We start from the raw sequence: 17,302 nt of genomic DNA on the forward strand, positions 1-17,302 counted from the left end.
TTCACGGCCACAGAAGAGAGGTGGTAGCCTTATTTTTGCTTGAACAGAGAGGCAAGGCCACTGGCTCTGGGCCACAGAGCAGTGGAACCGAATCGTAACCATAAATCGTTACTACGGGGCCCAAGTGGTTATGTTTATTTGTTCGTTTAACAATCTGACATGGTTTGAGTTTACGCTGTCTTTCCTCCCTGACCCACCAGTCTCCCTGAACACCACAGTTCTGATGTTTCTCTTCTTATCCATGGGTCAGGTCAGGGATGCGCACTGAGGGCAAGATGAGGAAACTGAAGCCACAGGAGGCAGAAGGAAGCGCCTTGACAGGCTTGGAACAGAATGTCTGCCTCTGTGTGCAACAGTAAATACTCAAAGCACAGCATTTTCACCAACAGATACACACACACACACACACACACACACACACACACGCACAGGCGTTTACACACATGCACAGGAGTGTTCACACACTCACAAGCACACTTCTTTTCCCTCCTAGGATCCGATCCTGCAGCAGAATCTTCTGAGGGTTCTCAGTCAGCCTAGGCTTCAAGCTCTTAATCTTTGCTACTGCTCGAGGTGAACCTTAGTCCTCCTGAAAGCTTCCCCCTTCCCACACAGTCCCTGTCTAGAGCAAGCACCCCCATTCTTTCCAGGTGACTCCACTGACTCCCCATTCCTAATTTGTTTATTTTGTCACATTCATGGAGATCCTTCTGCCTCAGCCTTCTGGGGTTGCAGGTTCCAGGCATCATCCCTCCCCTTCCCCCCACACACCACTGAAGGCATCATTTCTTCTCTGATTTCCTTGAAATCACCTCCCCCAGACCACTAGTTCATTCTTTTACCTGAGTGCACAAAGCAGGTATGACCACAAGGCCAAATAGAAATCCTTCTAACCCGGCTGGGACAAAAAAAAGAAAGGAAGGAAAAGAAAATAAGATTCACACTGTAGCTGGCAGGGGATATGAGAAAAGGGTGTCACCCCCATTTTCTCAGTCAAGCCTGGGGCTCTGCTGGGAGCTGGCAGGTGAGCCTCTTCCTCCCTTGAGGGCCTACGAGGCTGGATGGAGGCTGCTTCTCTCTGCAGAGGCAGTCCCCACCCTTTTCAGTGCCCTCCAATGGGGCAGGCTGGTGAGTGTGCGGAGGCCGCTGGCTGAAGGCAGCTTGGGAGTGAGACCTGCGCACCAGCAGGTTCCCGGCAGCAAATAGTTTAAGAAAAAAATCTGAGCCTGTTTCCCGGTCCGGCTATTTCAGCAAGAGTACAGTGCTCCCGCTGAATGCTCTCTGCTTGGGGTGTTCATGCGGGACTATGTGCGTGCTCGGGTGTGCTCGGCCTTACAGCCTCTCTCTTAAACCTGAACAACATAAAAAATAAAAATATTTGGTCCTTGACGTTCAATGTGTGTTTTATTGTTGACCTGTTTTGGAAGCTCGTTCTCATCTTCCTCCCCCTTTGCCCTCCACCTCAGTCCCTAAGGAACCTCAATCCCCTCTCCATCCTCACCCTCACCTCTGTGAGCACCGACCCTCTGCTCAGACCTGTCCTGAGAAACCCCCGCTCTGGTGGGGTCTCTTGTCTCTGTCTCTCTCTCTATCTCTGTCTCTGTCTCTCTCTCTCTCTTTCACACACACACACACACACACACACACACACACACACACACACACACACAGAGGCAGCAGCATTCTATCTAAGTCCGAATGCTCAAGCAGCCAGGATGAAAACGTTGGAGATACTTGAGGTGCCTCTGTGGAAGAGAAAAGCTGCCTAGAACCCAGGCATCATCAGAAATCAGCCTGCAAGAGGCTGAGTATCCCTGGGACCTTCTCTTGCTTGCAGTAATAAGATCTGATCATTCAGGAAAGCTCCCCACCATTACCCAGGGAAGAGCTGTGAATTCTGGAGCTGCCATGCCTTCAAATACTTCACTGCAGGACGTCATGGAAAATGAGGCTTTGGGGTAAAGGGTCAGTGGAAGAAGAAAGCTCAGACCGTGGCACTAACCTTATTTACTTGTTTAGACAGAATTTTCTGTAGCCCAGGCTACCCTTAACTCATTGTGTAGCTCAGGGTGACCTTGAACGTACTGAATTCCTGAATGCCTCTACTTCCCAAGTGATGGCATGTTCATAGCTTGGTTTAACTGGTTCTGGGTATTAAATCCTGGGCAAGGCAAGTGGCTGTTTTATTTTTATACTACCAATTGAACTTTATTCACAGCCTTATTTAAAAAAAAACAACGAAATTATTATCCCGTTTTCAAGGTAGAATGCACAGGGAAGCTATAGGTTCTAGAAGCCAGTGGTAGGGCTTGGCAGGCCTCAGATACCAAGAGCTGTTCCCCTCACCTCCTTCCCACTAGAGCAAGTTCCTTAATGCTTGGCTAGGCAGAACACCTAACAGAACCCCCTCCTTACTATGAGGTGTACCCCAATACCAGCGGCAGCATCAAGCCTTGTTTCAAAAGTGGCACATCATACCATCTGACAGAAACCACACACAGCACTCTGTACAACCCAGAGCCCCGTTTCTGTGGTCTGCAGAGTTACAATACTCTGTCTCCTGAGCACTTGTTTAGAACACACTCCAGAACATTCCACCTGTAACATGCAGTCCTGATCACATCTCACCACTGTGCACGATGCAGTTACGTCTTGCAGGTTCTTTACAGCCCCTCATCTCACACGCTAGCATTCTGCACACACACACATTCGGGTGTGATGTTCACATAGTTATGTATTTGGGACGGGGTCTCGGATATCCTAGGATATCCTAGACTGATCCCCAACTTGCTAAATTCAAGGATGACCCTGAACTTCTCCTGCCTCCACAACCTGCTGCTGTCCTGGTTTACCAGTGCTAGGGACGGAATTGAGTGTTTCTGTACACACTTTCGCTGGTCACTCTACCAAGTAAGCCGCTGGCTAGATTAAAACGGAGCCCTGCCCAGTTAGAATCTTCAAATACTCATTACATGTAAAACCATCACACCAGATCGAAGTCCTTCTCCAGTCGAGCGCAGGGCGGAACGGATGCAATTTGTTTGTTCGCCTTTTGCCCCTCTACATCCACCTCCCACTTTCAAGTTTTCAGGGACGTCCTTGGTGCCTGCTCCACGCGCGCACTTTGCCCACGGGTCAGCCTCTGTAGGCAGGCAGCACTTTGGATCCTGGTACCCACTAGCGATTTTCCACCCACGTTCCCTCCCGTCGCCAACCCCTGCACTTCAGCCCGCGTCCCTCGTGCTCCCTCCTGATGCCCCGGGATGTGCAATCTCTCGTGGGATCCTGGCCACGCTAATGCGCAGCAGGGCGGCCGGCCTCGCTGTGGGTGGTCGTCGGCGCCCGCGGCCCCACGGCCGAAGCAGGATCTGGTTCCGCGCTCGGGTTTCTCCGGGCGCGCTGTCGGCCGGCGTCTTCACTTAAGCAATTAGCCAATGCAGATACCTGGGGCCCCGAGAGTGGGGGGCGTCCTCCCTGAAACGGGGGTATTCCGGGGGCCAGCGCCGAGCGCGTAGGGATTTAATTTGAGAAGCGGAGGACGTCTTGTGGATGCTCAGCCAAGTGCAAGTATTTTCCTACAAACTCTCGGACCCTGCCTCCCTGGGGACTTTGTTTGACGTCGTCCTTTCCTGTAGTCCCAACTCATTGCTGCCGCAATCCTAAGAAATGGGTGCTGCAGTTGGGGCAGCGTAAGGAGGAAACTTGGTAACAGTACAAAATGGTCAAGTTAGGAGCATCCAAAGCTGGGAGTTCAAGTCCAACACTGGGAATATGGGGAGGGGGCTCCCATAGTTTCTCAGGAAGCCACGCAAGTCTGCTTCTGCAGTCAGACTCGATCCCAATTACACAAAACGACCAAGGGCTTGGTCTGAGGACCGCCGGTGCGGTTGACACTTTATAAAGAAAAAAAAAAAGGAACCAGAGGTGCCTTTGACACACTTTGGCGGTAGCTTACAGGTGAGGGTCATTGACAGATCCTACCGCTGAACCTCCTATTTTCCCTCTTCAAACGCGTGAGATTTAGTAAGAGCAAGGAGTGTCTGAGAACTAACTTTTCTTGGAACTCATAGGCAAGCCCCCCATAGCTATAAATGTAGTTCAACTGCATAGGGGGGTCCTTTATGCTAAAGGACCAGGTTCTCAGCCAGCTACCCTCTTGGGTACTCACTTTCACCTCCCTCCTGAAACTAAGTATTGGCGTGAGCCTCAGGATGCTGGGGCCCCTTTCTTTCCTGCCACGGGGACTGGCGATTGCTATCAGCCCCCACCCTCACAAGCCGCTTGAGGGTCTAGGCCTGAGGACTGAAGGGCAAGTGGGACCCCCGACTTCAGTTTCCCCCCTGGGAAAGGAAACTACCTCACCACAAAACCTAAGGTGCCTCCAAAGAGGGGCTCTATGAAGGACAGTGGTCTGTGGTAGTTCAGGAAGGGGCGGGGAACAGAGCTGGAGGTCACCTATGGGTAGAGTCTGTGCCTGTTTTTGGAGGCCCCTTGGCCTGCCGACTGAGGCTACCATCTTTCTGGAGCACCCCCCACCCCCAGTGCAAAATGCTGCCTGTGCTGGCTTGGAAGTTGGCCACCTCCCTCAGCTCACCTCTAGCTAAAGGCCAGATATGTAGCACACTTCTGGAAAATTCCCTGCCTGCCAAACAGTTCAGAGACCGCGCGACGGGAGTTACCAGTGGAAAGCAAAATGGGAAGGAAAGGAAAAGAGGAGAAAGAAAAAAAAGGGTGGGAGGGAGAAAAAGAAAAAAACTGGGAGTGTGGGAGAGAGTGGTTTGGGATGGGGTGTGCCCAGGCGTATAGGGCCCATTCTTGTGATAGTGTGGTTATGTGTGGGCGAAGGCACAGTCCAGTAGCATGCAGGCTACATGCGGTGCTGCGTCCTCCCCAGGGTGGGGCCCCTGAATTGTACAGAAGTTCCCTGGGAAAGTTCAGGCCACTCTGGATGGTGCTGAGGGGCGCTGGCTAGATGGGCTGAGTAAAGCAGAAGCCTTTCTCACAGGGCAGCTATGAGGGCGAACATATAACCATATATAAGCGCTCACGTCCCCCTCCGCTCTTTTTCCCTGGTTGGGCCACAGAGTTCCCAAGCCCGTCCTGGAGAAAGTTCCGGGGAAGGCGACTCTAGTCTCCTGCGAACCCGGCCCAACCAAAGGAGGCTGCGACAGAGCGTCAACCTAAGTCACCAAGCCCCCAGCCCCTCGCACAACCGCGCCAGGCGCCTAGAAGGCGACAAGGCGCCTTCCACCAAAGCTGAAGGCGTGGGGGTGGGGAGAAGATGGGGAACTAGGAATCCAAAGAAACTTGAGGCCGGCGGACTTTAAAGGAGACCCGCACACACCTCTCCTTACAGCTCGCGCCAGGACGCAGTCGCCTGGCTCCTCTGTGCCTCGCACTGACTCGCGAAAACGTCCTTCATCACCCTCCCTGCCAGAAGGACCCGCGTGCGCGTCTGTGCTGCGGGAGGCCCGCACTCACCTGGTTTCGGGCGCTCAGAGTCCAGCCGGGTTTCGCGCGCGCCGTGCTGCATCCCGCACCAACTTCCCACGGCCGCGACCCCGCAGTCAGGGCCGCTCCCTGCCGCGCTCCCCGCCAGCGCCGCCCGCTTTCCGGAACCCGGCCTGGCGCGTAGTGTTGGAGGCCCCGCGGCGGCGGCAGGCCGAGCCCATAGGGGCATCAGGCCAACTCCCCCCGCGCCCGCAGGCTTCTCTACTCTTATTATTAAAGGATCCCCCGGAACGTGTTTACGTTGAGCCTTGTAAACTTCCTGCCCCGGACTTTGCCATCTCTCAGGAAATCAGAACCTGCGCTTGTAAAAGGGGACTCGGGGCCGCGGGGCCAACTAAGCGGATTTCAGAGTTGAGCGTGGGGGAGGGGGCTCCGAGGAGAATTTGCTGTGTGCGCTCTGATCTGAGAGTGGTGTGTGTGTGTGTGTGTGTGTGTGTGTGTGTGTGTGTGTGTGAATGAAGGCGATGGCTATGTCAGCTCCCGTGGGACCCTGGGGTACGTGAGTGGGGCGCGCACTGGGTGCAAGTTTGCACGTCTGAGTTGGTGATTTGGGAATTCGCTTGGGGCATCACTGCGTGTGCGCTCCAGGCGCGCGTTAATGCACGCGTGTGTGCGCCTTTATGAATGAGTGAACCGGCCGTCGCCGTTTCGCTAGGGAACCCGTGCGGTTCGTGGCGCTGCAGGAACTAAAGCCACTCGCCGGGTCGCGCTTGCAGTGCTGGAGACAAAGCGCCCGCGAAGCGGCCTGCGGTTTCGTTTTCCGCCCGCGCTCGGCCAGGGCAGTGGCTGCAGCCGGGCTGGGCGATTCCGAGGACCGCCGGGCGCCGGCGCAGCGCTTCCCGGGGCGGGGAGTGAGGGGAGGCGGTCCCTCTCGGGAACTTACGCCGTCCAGCCTCGAGGGCCGGGAACCTAGTCGCTAGCTCGGGCCGCGCTGGTCACGACCCAAGGCCTCCGCCACCGCTGCAGCCCAGTGTGCTGGAAAGACCGGGGCCCGGGCGCGTGTCCAGTCCAGTCGTCCGGGCCTAGGAGGCGGGGGCCGGCGCACCGGGTCCAGGTCGGCAGAGGCGGGGCGGGCTGCTGAGCCGGGGTAGGGCGGGGGCCGAGGGGGCGCGCAGGGAGGGACCTTGGGGGCTCGCGCTCTCTGAATAGCTGCGGGGGATCGGACGCCGCAGGCTGCGGGGGCGCAAAGGCGTGCAACCCCCGGGGGGGGGGCGGTGCCGGGCCCCCTAACGCGCGTGGCCTCCCGCAGGGAGGAGGAGGAGAATCGCGCGCCTGGGGAGGGCGGGCGCGCGGGGGAGGCGCACTCGGGAGCCGCAGTGACGGCAGAGGTGCAGCCGCCCCGCGCAGCCCCCTCCCCTCCCTCCCCTCCTGCTCCTCCTCCTCCTCCCGGCTCGGCGGCGCAGAGCAGCGGCGGCAGCGGCGGCGGCAGCAGCCACCCGATGTCCGCGCCCGACAAGCAGCAGCCGCCTCACGGCGGGGGCACAGGAGGAGGCGGCGGTGCGGGCGGCCAGGCCATGGACCCCGCGGCGGCGGGCCCCACCAAGGCCAAGAAGACTAACGCCGGCGTGCGGCGGCCGGAGAAGCCGCCCTACTCGTACATCGCACTCATCGTCATGGCCATCCAGAGCTCGCCCAGCAAGCGCCTGACGCTCAGCGAGATCTACCAGTTCCTGCAGGCGCGCTTCCCCTTCTTCCGTGGCGCCTACCAAGGCTGGAAGAACTCCGTGCGCCACAACCTGTCGCTCAACGAGTGCTTCATCAAGCTGCCCAAGGGCCTCGGGCGGCCCGGCAAGGGCCACTACTGGACCATCGACCCGGCCAGCGAGTTCATGTTCGAGGAGGGTTCGTTCCGCCGGCGGCCGCGCGGCTTCCGAAGGAAATGCCAGGCGCTCAAGCCAGTGTACAGTATGGTGAACGGGCTGGGTTTCAACCACCTCCCCGATACCTACGGCTTCCAGGGCTCCGGAGGCCTCTCATGCGCGCCCAACAGCCTGGCATTGGAGGGCGGCTTGGGCATGATGAATGGCCACTTGGCGGGCAACGTGGACGGCATGGCTTTGCCCAGCCACTCGGTGCCACACCTGCCCTCAAACGGCGGCCACTCGTACATGGGCGGCTGCGGTGGTTCTGCGGCCGGAGAATACCCGCACCACGACAGCTCGGTGCCTGCTTCCCCGCTGCTGCCGGCCGGTGCTGGCGGGGTCATGGAGCCGCACGCCGTCTACTCCAGCTCCGCAGCAGCCTGGCCGCCCTCGGCCTCCGCAGCTCTCAACAGCGGGGCCTCCTACATCAAGCAACAGCCTCTGTCCCCTTGTAACCCAGCGGCCAACCCCCTGTCTGGCAGCCTCTCCACGCACTCCCTGGACCAGCCGTACCTACACCAAAACAGTCACAACGGGCCAGCGGAACTGCAAGGTGAGTGCAGGGGTCCCAGACCCCTGACAGCCGGGTAACCAGTCCTGCTTTGGGGGCGTTAGCCCCAACCCTGGTGGGAGGCAGCAACCCACCGGGGTGCTTTTGGATACCACTCCTCTCTGAGAAATGAGTGCGGTTTGATGCCTTCCCGGTTTAGGCTGGTTCAGTTTCTGTTCTGGCTTCTCTTTGCTGGCTGCCCCACGCCTGATCAGGTAGGCCCCAGTCTCACCCAAAAGATTCAGAACCCAGCATTCCAAGTCCACTGTGGCATGCGGGTTCCTTCACATCTAGCAGAGGCCCTCTGTATCTAATCAGGGGCCTAATCTTGGCCAGTAGGCCCACCTTTCTGATAGTCCCCATGCAAGGAGTCTGTTTTAGGAAAGAGCTAAGTTAGGCCCAAAGCAAGAGTTAGGCCCAAAGCGGCCTGGGCCCAACACTGAGAGGCTCAGCCCAGGCTCTTCAGGAAACCTGGCCTGCTGCTCCAGGGGCATTTTGTGCTGACAGCTAGCCCATATGGTGATGGGGCCTGGAGTTGGGGGTCTGAGTTATAGACCCCAAAGCATTTTGTCTTTCGGGATCCAGGTTTCAAGGTCCTTCAGTGCCCACCCCAAACTCACCCCACTGAGAAAGAAAATAGCCAACAGCTCACTTTACTCTTAGCCCTTAGTGGGTAGCTTTCTTCTTATAGGGCCTTGTTCTGGAAGGGGAAATGGGTAGAGAGGTATTCAGAAATTAGCTGTCAGAACCCCTGGGAAACAGAACACTAGGCTAGACCTAGTGGGCCTCCTCTGACCCCCAGCTTATGCCAAGTTAAAATCCTCTTCCCACCCATCCTGGGCACTGCCTGTCCTTGGGGGGACCGTTCTGGGTTGAAGTTCTGAAGCTTGTTGACCCCACGTTGGGTCTCTGACTTCACCAGAGTGGAAGTTGACAGCTGCAGAAATCTCAGTCTCCCAGGTTCTGGGGCATGAGAAGCCATAGCTGCTTCCTCTGCCTTCCTCTTTGACTTAAAGAAGCCCTCTGGCAGGCTGGAGAGGCCTCAGGCATTGGAGCTACCCAAGTAGGACTTCTAGCCAGTGTTCTAGTGTGGGACGCACTCGGAGGGGCCATTCCCTTCCCCAGTTCTGTCCCCACTGAGGGTGGGGGGTGCAGTTGGGCCAGGCGGAGGTGTGCCTGGTCATCACAGGGCTTCAGGGCTTAGAAACTAACGTTTTGCTCCCCACGCTTGCTGTCCCCTCACCCGACAGGCATCCCTCGGTATCACTCACAGTCACCCAGCATGTGTGACAGAAAGGAGTTTGTCTTCTCTTTCAACGCCATGGCGTCTTCCTCTATGCACTCGACTGGCGGAGGATCCTATTACCATCAGCAGGTCACCTACCAAGATATCAAACCGTGTGTGATGTGAAGCCGCCGAGGCCGCGGGCCCTCCAGCCCAGCCTGGCCGGCCCAGGGACCAGGAGCCCACCCCCACAAACTGCTTTACTCTGGAGGTATAACCGTCAGCAAGGGAAAAGGACCCGTCCCCTTCCCTAATGGATTATTTGGAAAGAAACCCCAACACAAACCTGGCACTGTGGTCGGAGATGCCACCCCAGCTCCCTCACTAATTCCTAAAAAAACAGTGGCCTTAGGACACCAGATCGGACTGCAGCTGACAGTAAAATTGATACTTGTTTTCAACCCCATTGAAAGCAGCCACTAAGGTGCTGTGTGTGTGTGTGTGTGTGTGTGTGTGTGTGTGTGTGGTGGGGGGAAGCCAGCTACAAGGAAAGAATTCTGCCGAGGTCTCTCCACTCCTCCCACACCAAGGGACAGTTTTTAGAAGCAGGAACACGTGAGACCAGTCATTATCAAATACTTTTATTTTTGATTGAGTATTTATCTTTTAATTTTTAACTTTTTGAAAGAATGTCTTGAAATGCACAATTTCTCCCCCCCCCCCTTCAGCCATCTTTTTTTCCCCCTTCTGGGGAGGAGGAAAGGATCAGGCGAGCATCTCCCTCTCCCGACCTGGGGTCTCCTCCAGCAATCACAGGTGGATCTTCGTGGATATGACACGGATACCTGGAGCCTCTGTTTGTCTTTTAAAAAAGAAAACCAGCCGAGGAGCTGCCCCAGCCTCTGTCCCCTTCCATTTTCTCCTTCCTCCAGCGTCTGTCTTTCACTTTGTTTTGGAGTTGCGTTGTGACTTCTTCTGTAGGTGTTTTTTTCTGTCTTCCAGTCTCTACTGTAACTCGGAAAGGAAACGAACACGGGAAGCTGCAGGGATACGGAGGCTCGATCAGGTGGTGTAGTTCAGGCTCCCTGACACCGGAGACAGGCTCAGCCTGTTATTTATTCTGCTTTCTTTTCCTAATCAAAACACCACGTAGCTCTGCCCTCCCGATATTAATGGTGTGACTTGGTTGGCAATATTTGCCGTGTAGAGTTGTTTTTTTTATTCGATACCCATTGTAAATTTGAAACAAAGACCAATCCGTGTAAAAACAAAATCCCATATGTTTTATATAAATATATATAAAATGAAGGACTGTCCCCCTTTTTAGTATTTCGGCTGCAGAGGTGCGCCGTCTGTGACACATATTTTAAACCCCCTTCTGCACTGTATAAAAGGATAATCCGAGGGTATGCTTTTTGTGTATTTTTCCTACAAAAAGAACAAAAATAAAAATGTATAACATTTGTACATGGCCTCTAAAACTCTTGTCGCTAGAAATAAACTCGCATGGCTACTTTGTTGGGGGTAATAGACATTGCCCGTCCCTGGAGCTTCGGCTCTCTGGATGGAGCAAAACTCTAAATCTAAGTGAATCTCACCCCGACCCTATCTTCCCCCTCTCTTTCACTCTTCATTTCACGCTGTAGTAAAATCTGGGTAGGGGTAACTTTTTTTTTTCCTGCCTCTAGTTTTTGAGGATGAGCTTTCTGTCCCCCTAAATGTCATTTCTTGGTTTGAAGAAATAATCAAACATTTACATTTAAAGAAAATCTGTAGTATTTTCATCCCTGGGGGAAAGTCGGTGTGTGCAGAAGCACACGGTTTTTGTATGTATTTCTGTCTATTTTTTTCCTTCTACCCTGAACCCAGTGTGCCGTTTACTCCAGGCATGAGCCTTGCTTGACCTGTCTTACATTCTGTTTTAGATAATGAAGCAACTTCAAAGTTTTGTTTGTTTATTTTGTCTGTTTTTCAATTGCCTGATGATCTTCCCCGCTGAACTCCTATAAAACCCAGCCAGGAAGGTTCCATCCGTGAGTGCCCCGGACTGCATCCATGTTTCTGCCACTAACATATTTCCCTTCTAAATCGTATTTTAACCCCCTCTTCTGGAGAGGACGAACAGCTAAACTCTGCGCTCCCCTGACCACCATCTCCATCACCAACCGCCCACCTAGGAAAACAAACACAATAAGCCGCATTGTTGGTGCCGCGATCCTGACCCACCGCAGTGTCTGTGCACCGTGGGGTCGCGCCTCAGAACCTGCTTCTTCTCAGACTTGACATTCTGAACGGGAGGGTAATTTCTCCGGTGCTCTGTTACATCAAAATTATCAATAAACTCGTCCGGGCAATTAATGTCCCAAACTAACAGCTGTCTATAAAACCCAGATAAAGAGGAAAAGGCCGGAGCAGCGAAGTCTGCAACATCGGGCGGGGGCTGCGGCCCCGCTGCTCTCACGGCCCTGCGGCCTGGGGCAGGTTCGAAGCCGGGGGAGGATTTGTCCTCCGCAGGCCGAGACTTTCTCTCGGGCGGGAAAGCAGGTACAGGGAAAGCCCCCGGCCCTAGAGCCCGGGCCTCCCCAGCTCTGATTGTGCCCCTGAGGACAAGGGAAGCACGGAGGCGGCCCCCTGGTGCGGTGGCTTCTGCGCCCAAGGTCCGTGTGCCGGCGGCGGCGGTGAACCCCAGCTTCCGGCTCATCACCAGACTCCTGTGTGGGTTTCGTAGGATTTCCACACATCAGGCTCAGCTGGGTGGAAGGCACCCAGAATCGCTCCTGCAGAACTGGCCAGGGCCCGGGAAATTGAAGCCCTGCTTTCGCCTGATCTGCCGCCCGAGGGTGAGAGGGAAAGTCCGGCCTTCCCCCAGAGGAGGGCGGCTCCAGGCCAGCTGAGCTGGGCCGGATTGGGTCGGCAGGATCACCGAGCCTCGGGCCGAAGTTTCCCGCCGCCGCATTGATGGCGCCAGGCTTTCTCCCGGGCTCATTTTGGCTTAAGTTCGCACAGGGAGGGAAGGGCCCACCGCCGTGTCCACGAAAACACTCGGATACGTGCAAGTCACGGTCTTAAATTAGCACACGGCCTCTGAGTGGCACGGAATAGTGCGTGCGTGATCACTTACCTATCGTCAGCGCAGACTGAGCCCCGCTGTTAGTTATCTCCAAGCACCCTGGCTGAATGGTCAGAGGCCCTAAGTGTGTGTAAGGCCTAAGGCTGAAGGCCCAGGCCCGGAGAGGGACAAACGGTGGGAGGCACAAAGCTCGGCCATGTAGGTGAATCATAGGGTCCCCTCCATAACCTCCTCCTCTTGCAGACCTGGGTGCACAGCCTCCTAGGCCTTGACTCTAGGTCCCACAGACCTTAGTCAGGAAGAACTTCCCCAGGCCAGACAACAGAAGCCCACTGACCCTGAACTCAGACCCAGGGTGAACTCAGCACCCAGAGGCTAGCGGACAACAGGGTGTGAGCTGTGAATGTGCAGGTGTGATCTATTGTCCTTTCTCTTTGGGAATGAAGGGTCCAGGACAGGGAAGGGTTGGTGCTGCACCAAAACCTTACTCCGTGCCTGACAGACGCATCAGTGACTGTATTCCTAGGAGGGAGAGTGGAAATATCAACCAACCGGAGTACTTGCCCTGGAGTCACCTGGAAATGTGTGGACCAAGCCCTCTGCTTTCTGCTTTCTTGCTCTCTGACGATGTCCCAGTAAGATGGGGCAGTGGCATGCTCAGGTGGAAGGGGACATAATGCCCTGGCACCCAGAAGGGAGAGTGGTGGCCTTCAGACCCCTGGTGTGTGTGTGTGTGTGTGTGTGTGTGTGTGTGTGTGTGTGTGTGTCTCGGGGAGAACATGCATGCGCCCGCCCAGACTTTCCAGGAGCTGCCTCTTGGGTGCTTATAGCTCAGCTGTAGGTTTGGGCCTGAGACTCCCCACCACCACCCACTACCAGAATAGTCTGAGGGTCTCAGGTGGGGAGTGAAAGGGTCGGCGCCACTTCTGGTGTCTCTGAGCGACCCACTATGTCCGGCTTCTCTAGAAGAGGGGCAGGGTTCCCCATAAGGGCTGAGGTGTATGCTCCTCCTCAGAGCCCTCAGCCCCACCAGTGAGGTGGTTTGGTCTGGCCTCTGCTGCCCTCTCCTGCCCGCCCTGGCTCCAGTGGCAGTTTGGGAAAACTGGGTGCCCTGGGGGAACAGGCGACATTCAGGAGACTCTTATATCCTGACAGCCCTCTCCTCAGTCCACCCTCACAACACCCCTTAAGTGACTCTCATGCCCCTCTTCCACCCTAGGTATGGAAGCCCAACTCAAGAGAGGCCGCACAAGTGCTGGTATAAAATAGGAGGATGTGGGATTGGGGCTCAGACCCTGGACTTTCTGACCCCCAAAGCTCATGACCTGTTTTCCTGGATCATCAGTGGAGAGGGGGATGTTGAAGTGGGGTTCCTGACCCAGCCCAGGCTGGCCTTCATGATATACACAAGGGCTACCAGACCCTGCCCAGCGTTTCCACTAAGCCCAGGAAGACCACAGGCTCTCAGTGTCCTGTCAGACTGGGGACTCTCACGTCCCTCCTGGAGTTGTAGACACGGCCTTTCCAGCTTTCACGATGGCTCCCTGCCTGCCCCCCTTTCTTCCTTCAACCTCTTGGTACAGTGGAAATAAACATCAAGCAAAAGTTGACACAAGACCAGAGACTGTGGGCGGCAGTCGGGTGCGGCTGCCTGATTCTGTTTCTCTGGGTAAGGAGAGGAAGGGCCTTCTTTCCTGCAAGCTCAGGTGGAGCCCTGCCAGTTACTGGATGGAGTCTGGGCCATTGTAAAGATGGACAGATGGATCATGGACCTTTAATCGTGAGGCCCTCCCCCTGCCCCGCGCTTGCATTTTTTCACTCTGTCCTCCTTCTCCTCCGCTCTTTTTCTCTTTTTTTTGGTCCGAGTATCCCACCCAGTGTTTCACCTAGGATGTTGTCTACCACAGATCTCTATCTCCACCCTTATAACATTTTCTGGTGTGCTTTGATGGCCCAGAGAGGAATACAGTCCGCGTGAAACAACAGGCTGGGTGAGCACAGCTGTGCAACCGCCCGGAGTGCCTTCAAGGGCCACACTGAGCCGCCATGAAACCTTGCCGTCAGACTTGTTCCCGGTAGACAGGTCGGCACAGTCCCGCCATTGCCATGGTGTCCACAGTCACCTGGCTGACCATGTGAAAGAAGCCCACTTTGCAGAGAGCATGATGGGAAGACGGGGTTACCAAGGTGGGGTAGCACACCTGTTCTTTCTACTATAAGGAAGGCTCATTTGACTCCCCTGAAGGACAGTTGGGTGGGGTAGTCTGAACAGAGCTGAAAGCTAGCCCTACTGAGCCCAACCACAGTACCTGACCAATCCTTTCAGTGGGCCCTGACCCAGCCCGTATTACTCCGGCATAGTTCTGGTGTTCAGTGCCCACCTGGTGACACAGCAGTGTTCTGGGGAAGGATCAAGTGCTAAGCCTCTCAGAGCATCTTATTAAAGCTAGTGACGTCACGCCAGGGAGGTAGGGACTCCATGTTCCCCGACTGTCCGGGTCATGGCCACGTGGAAGAATGCCAGGTTCTTAGACGTCCCTGAAAAAGGACCAGTCATCTGCCTTTGGGAGTTTGTCCTGAAAGCAAGTTCTAGATAGGCACACAATGTCTCTGGGTTTCTGTGTGACAGGGGCCCGGCAGGAATGAGCTCTCTCTGGACCCCCAGCATCAGGACCCCCTAGCTAGGTCAGAGAGCTAGGCCGTGTAAAGAAGGAAGAGGATCATAGCAGTAAACCCGAGGGGGGCAGGCAGCAGATGAGCAAAAGGCGGGGAGGGGGCAGCAGGCTGCACTTCACCATGACGCCAGTACAGGGAGACAGCTCCTGGTTAGGGACCCCTTGAAAAGAAGAGGGAATCCCTGACTCGGCACAAGAAGCACCCGCCCTGGGATTTTGCCCCTGCCTACTTCTCACGAGGAGACGGCGCCACCTGCTGTCCATTTCTCACAGTTCATGTTAGAACAGATTTCACCAGGCAACAAGCATCCAGGTCCAGATGAGTGGACCCTAGTTCAGACCCTTAGACCCCAGTTTAGGAGAGATGGATCGTTCTCATTGAGAGTTGAACTAATTTTCTTTTCCTAGTTACACAAATAATAGGGCTTTAGAAAATGGACTTCAGAAAAGCGGAGTGTAAAGTCACTTCCAGTCCCATCCCAGGCAGCTTTGGGGTCTATGAACGCATGCCCTGCACACCAAGACCATGTGGCCCCCAGAGAAGCAGATAATGGACGTGCTGGTTCGGAGCTCCCAGCTCCCAGGGTGTGGTTCCAGTCCTGCTTCTGCCTCTTTCTAACTTTGCTTGCTTCCCTCCTGTGATGTGTGGGGAAGTCCGCTGTAAGACTCAAGTCCCTGACCGGGCGGTGGTGCATGCCTTTAATCCCAGCGCTTGGGAGGTAGAGACAGGCGGATCTTTGTGAGTTTGATGCCAGCCTGGCCTACAAGAGCTAGTTCTAGGACAGACTCCAAAGCTACAGAGAAACCCTATTGTCTCAAAAAAAAAAAAAAAGTTAACTCTGAAGAACCCAGGCACAGAGAGAGTGAGCCCTGCCTGAGGTCACACAGCTAGAACACACTGTACACACAATCCCACACATGTACACACACACACACACACACACACACACACACACACACGGCAATGTGTGACTCTGACTCTGAATTCTTCAGCCACTCAATGTTCTCTGTGTTCTGACAAGTTGCCATGGCTTCCAGTTGGCCTGGAGGCCCTGCTTGTGGTCAGGAGATGAGCAGGTCAGAGTTCCCCTGGGAACAGCCTTTTTCCATTTCACAGGGCCAGGATCCAGGGCTCCTTCCAGTTCTGGTCTGAGACCCTGATCCGGAAAGCTGCTCCTACTGGTGATATTGTCCGACCTGCAGGTGGGAGCGATGTTGGAGTTACCCACAGCTCAGCGCCTCAAGACCGGCGCTTAGCGCTTCCAACCACCAAAGTATGGTGCATCCACACCACACAGGCGCATTTCGGCTCCCATTGCAAGCATCGTGATTTATGGCCCTGGAAAACAAAGGGCTCCATTCACAGGAGGCAGCCCTGCCTCTGTGAGGAAAAGAGCGCGGCTCCTCACTTAAGTCTGCTTGTCTGCACATCTCTGTGGTTCCCAGTAAAATCCTTGGATGACCCAGACTCTCTGGGGCTTGGCACTGTGGCGGGATAAGAAGATGGATGGAAGGATCCAGGGTCCTCGGGACCTGCAGTGTTGCCCACAGGAGCACCAGAGAGGCAGGGGCCACAACCTAGAGGTAAGAAGGTTGAAGGATGCAGGATGGACTCAGCGCGGTGGGTGACCCTGACACCCAAGCCACAGACCCAAGTCCATTTACCCTCTGCTGTGGGAAGAGCGAGGTCACCTTACAAGGGAGGGCTGATTTTCTGTCCTGACAAACGGCCCCGACTTGAGCCTACTCACTGGGGATAAAGAGCAACTTGGGTGCGCTCCTGGGACCTCAGCTGGCCGAGGAACCCATATCTGCAATGATGATCATGACGGTTATGGTAAACCCTCTATCTACTCTTGTGAATTGCTGCTCTTCAGAGGAAGCGTTGATCTATACTTTAACGTATGATTTACATGTGTCTATCATTGCCTCATAATTGCTTACTGAGGAAGCAAACACTTGCCCCAAGTTTAGTGACTTAAAACATTAAAGTCACCTCACTCGTGAAGTTACAGGGATGCTTCAGTGGAACCGGTGAGGGCTCCTCCCCCTGGCCCGGGATCCCTTCCAAAATAGCACACCATCCCAACAGTGCTGGGGGTGTGTGGTTCTCTCCACAGGACAGCCCAGCGTCACCACTGCGTGGAGCTGGTCCCCAACTCCACTAGTCCAACGTGGTGTGACTTTAGCCAGTTTTGGGGGAAGGCTTCTGGTGGGGGAGCTGAGGCACTTCCTGGGAAGATGCACCAAGCTCCCTGGGTGCTTCAAGTCCTTCGGAGAATAGAAGAGAGCTCTCCTCTATCCCCCAACTGCAGGAAAAGGGAGTTCAGAGTTTAAGAAAGGCCAAGGGGATAGACTAAAAGAGTGCTGAGGACCACAGACTGGGTGTCACCTACATGTCAGCCCTTA

At 55.2% G+C, this 17,302-nt stretch overlaps 1 protein-coding gene and 1 long non-coding RNA gene across 3 annotated transcripts in view; one reads left to right on the forward strand and one right to left on the reverse strand.

The window, feature by feature from the left end:
• LOC125402581 (uncharacterized) overlaps positions 1-5,651 on the reverse strand; it is a 31,911-nt gene extending 26,260 nt beyond the window's left edge. Inside the window, exon 1 of one of the 2 annotated variants that reach the window (XR_015736010.1) lies at positions 5,482-5,651. This is a non-coding gene — a long non-coding RNA (uncharacterized LOC125402581). The remainder of the gene's footprint in view (positions 1-5,481) is intronic. The other variant, XR_015736009.1, reaches the window with a different exon arrangement.
• Positions 5,652-6,903: 1,252 nt separating this feature from the next.
• Foxf1 (forkhead box F1) lies at positions 6,904-10,615 on the forward strand. The gene is made up of 2 exons (XM_048436997.3): positions 6,904-7,926; positions 9,174-10,615. Exons 1-2 carry the CDS (start codon positions 6,951-6,953, stop codon positions 9,332-9,334), a joined length of 1,137 nt encoding a protein of 378 aa, XP_048292954.2. The 5' UTR covers positions 6,904-6,950; the 3' UTR covers positions 9,335-10,615.
• Positions 10,616-17,302: the final 6,687 nt, after the last annotated feature.

The sequence above is a fragment of the Myodes glareolus genome, chromosome 22, assembly GCF_982192425.1.
Source record: "Myodes glareolus chromosome 22, mMyoGla1.1, whole genome shotgun sequence".
Taxonomy (NCBI): Eukaryota; Metazoa; Chordata; class Mammalia; order Rodentia; family Cricetidae; genus Myodes; species Myodes glareolus.

Coding starts and splice junctions, on each gene's coding strand:
- Foxf1 (XM_048436997.3), top strand. CDS start 6,951: ATGTCCGCGCCCGACAAGCAGCAGCCGCCTCACGGCGGGGGCACAGGA. Junction 7,927..9,173: donor CGGGCCAGCGGAACTGCAAG/GTGAGTGCAGGG, acceptor CTCACCCGACAG/GCATCCCTCGGTATCACTCA.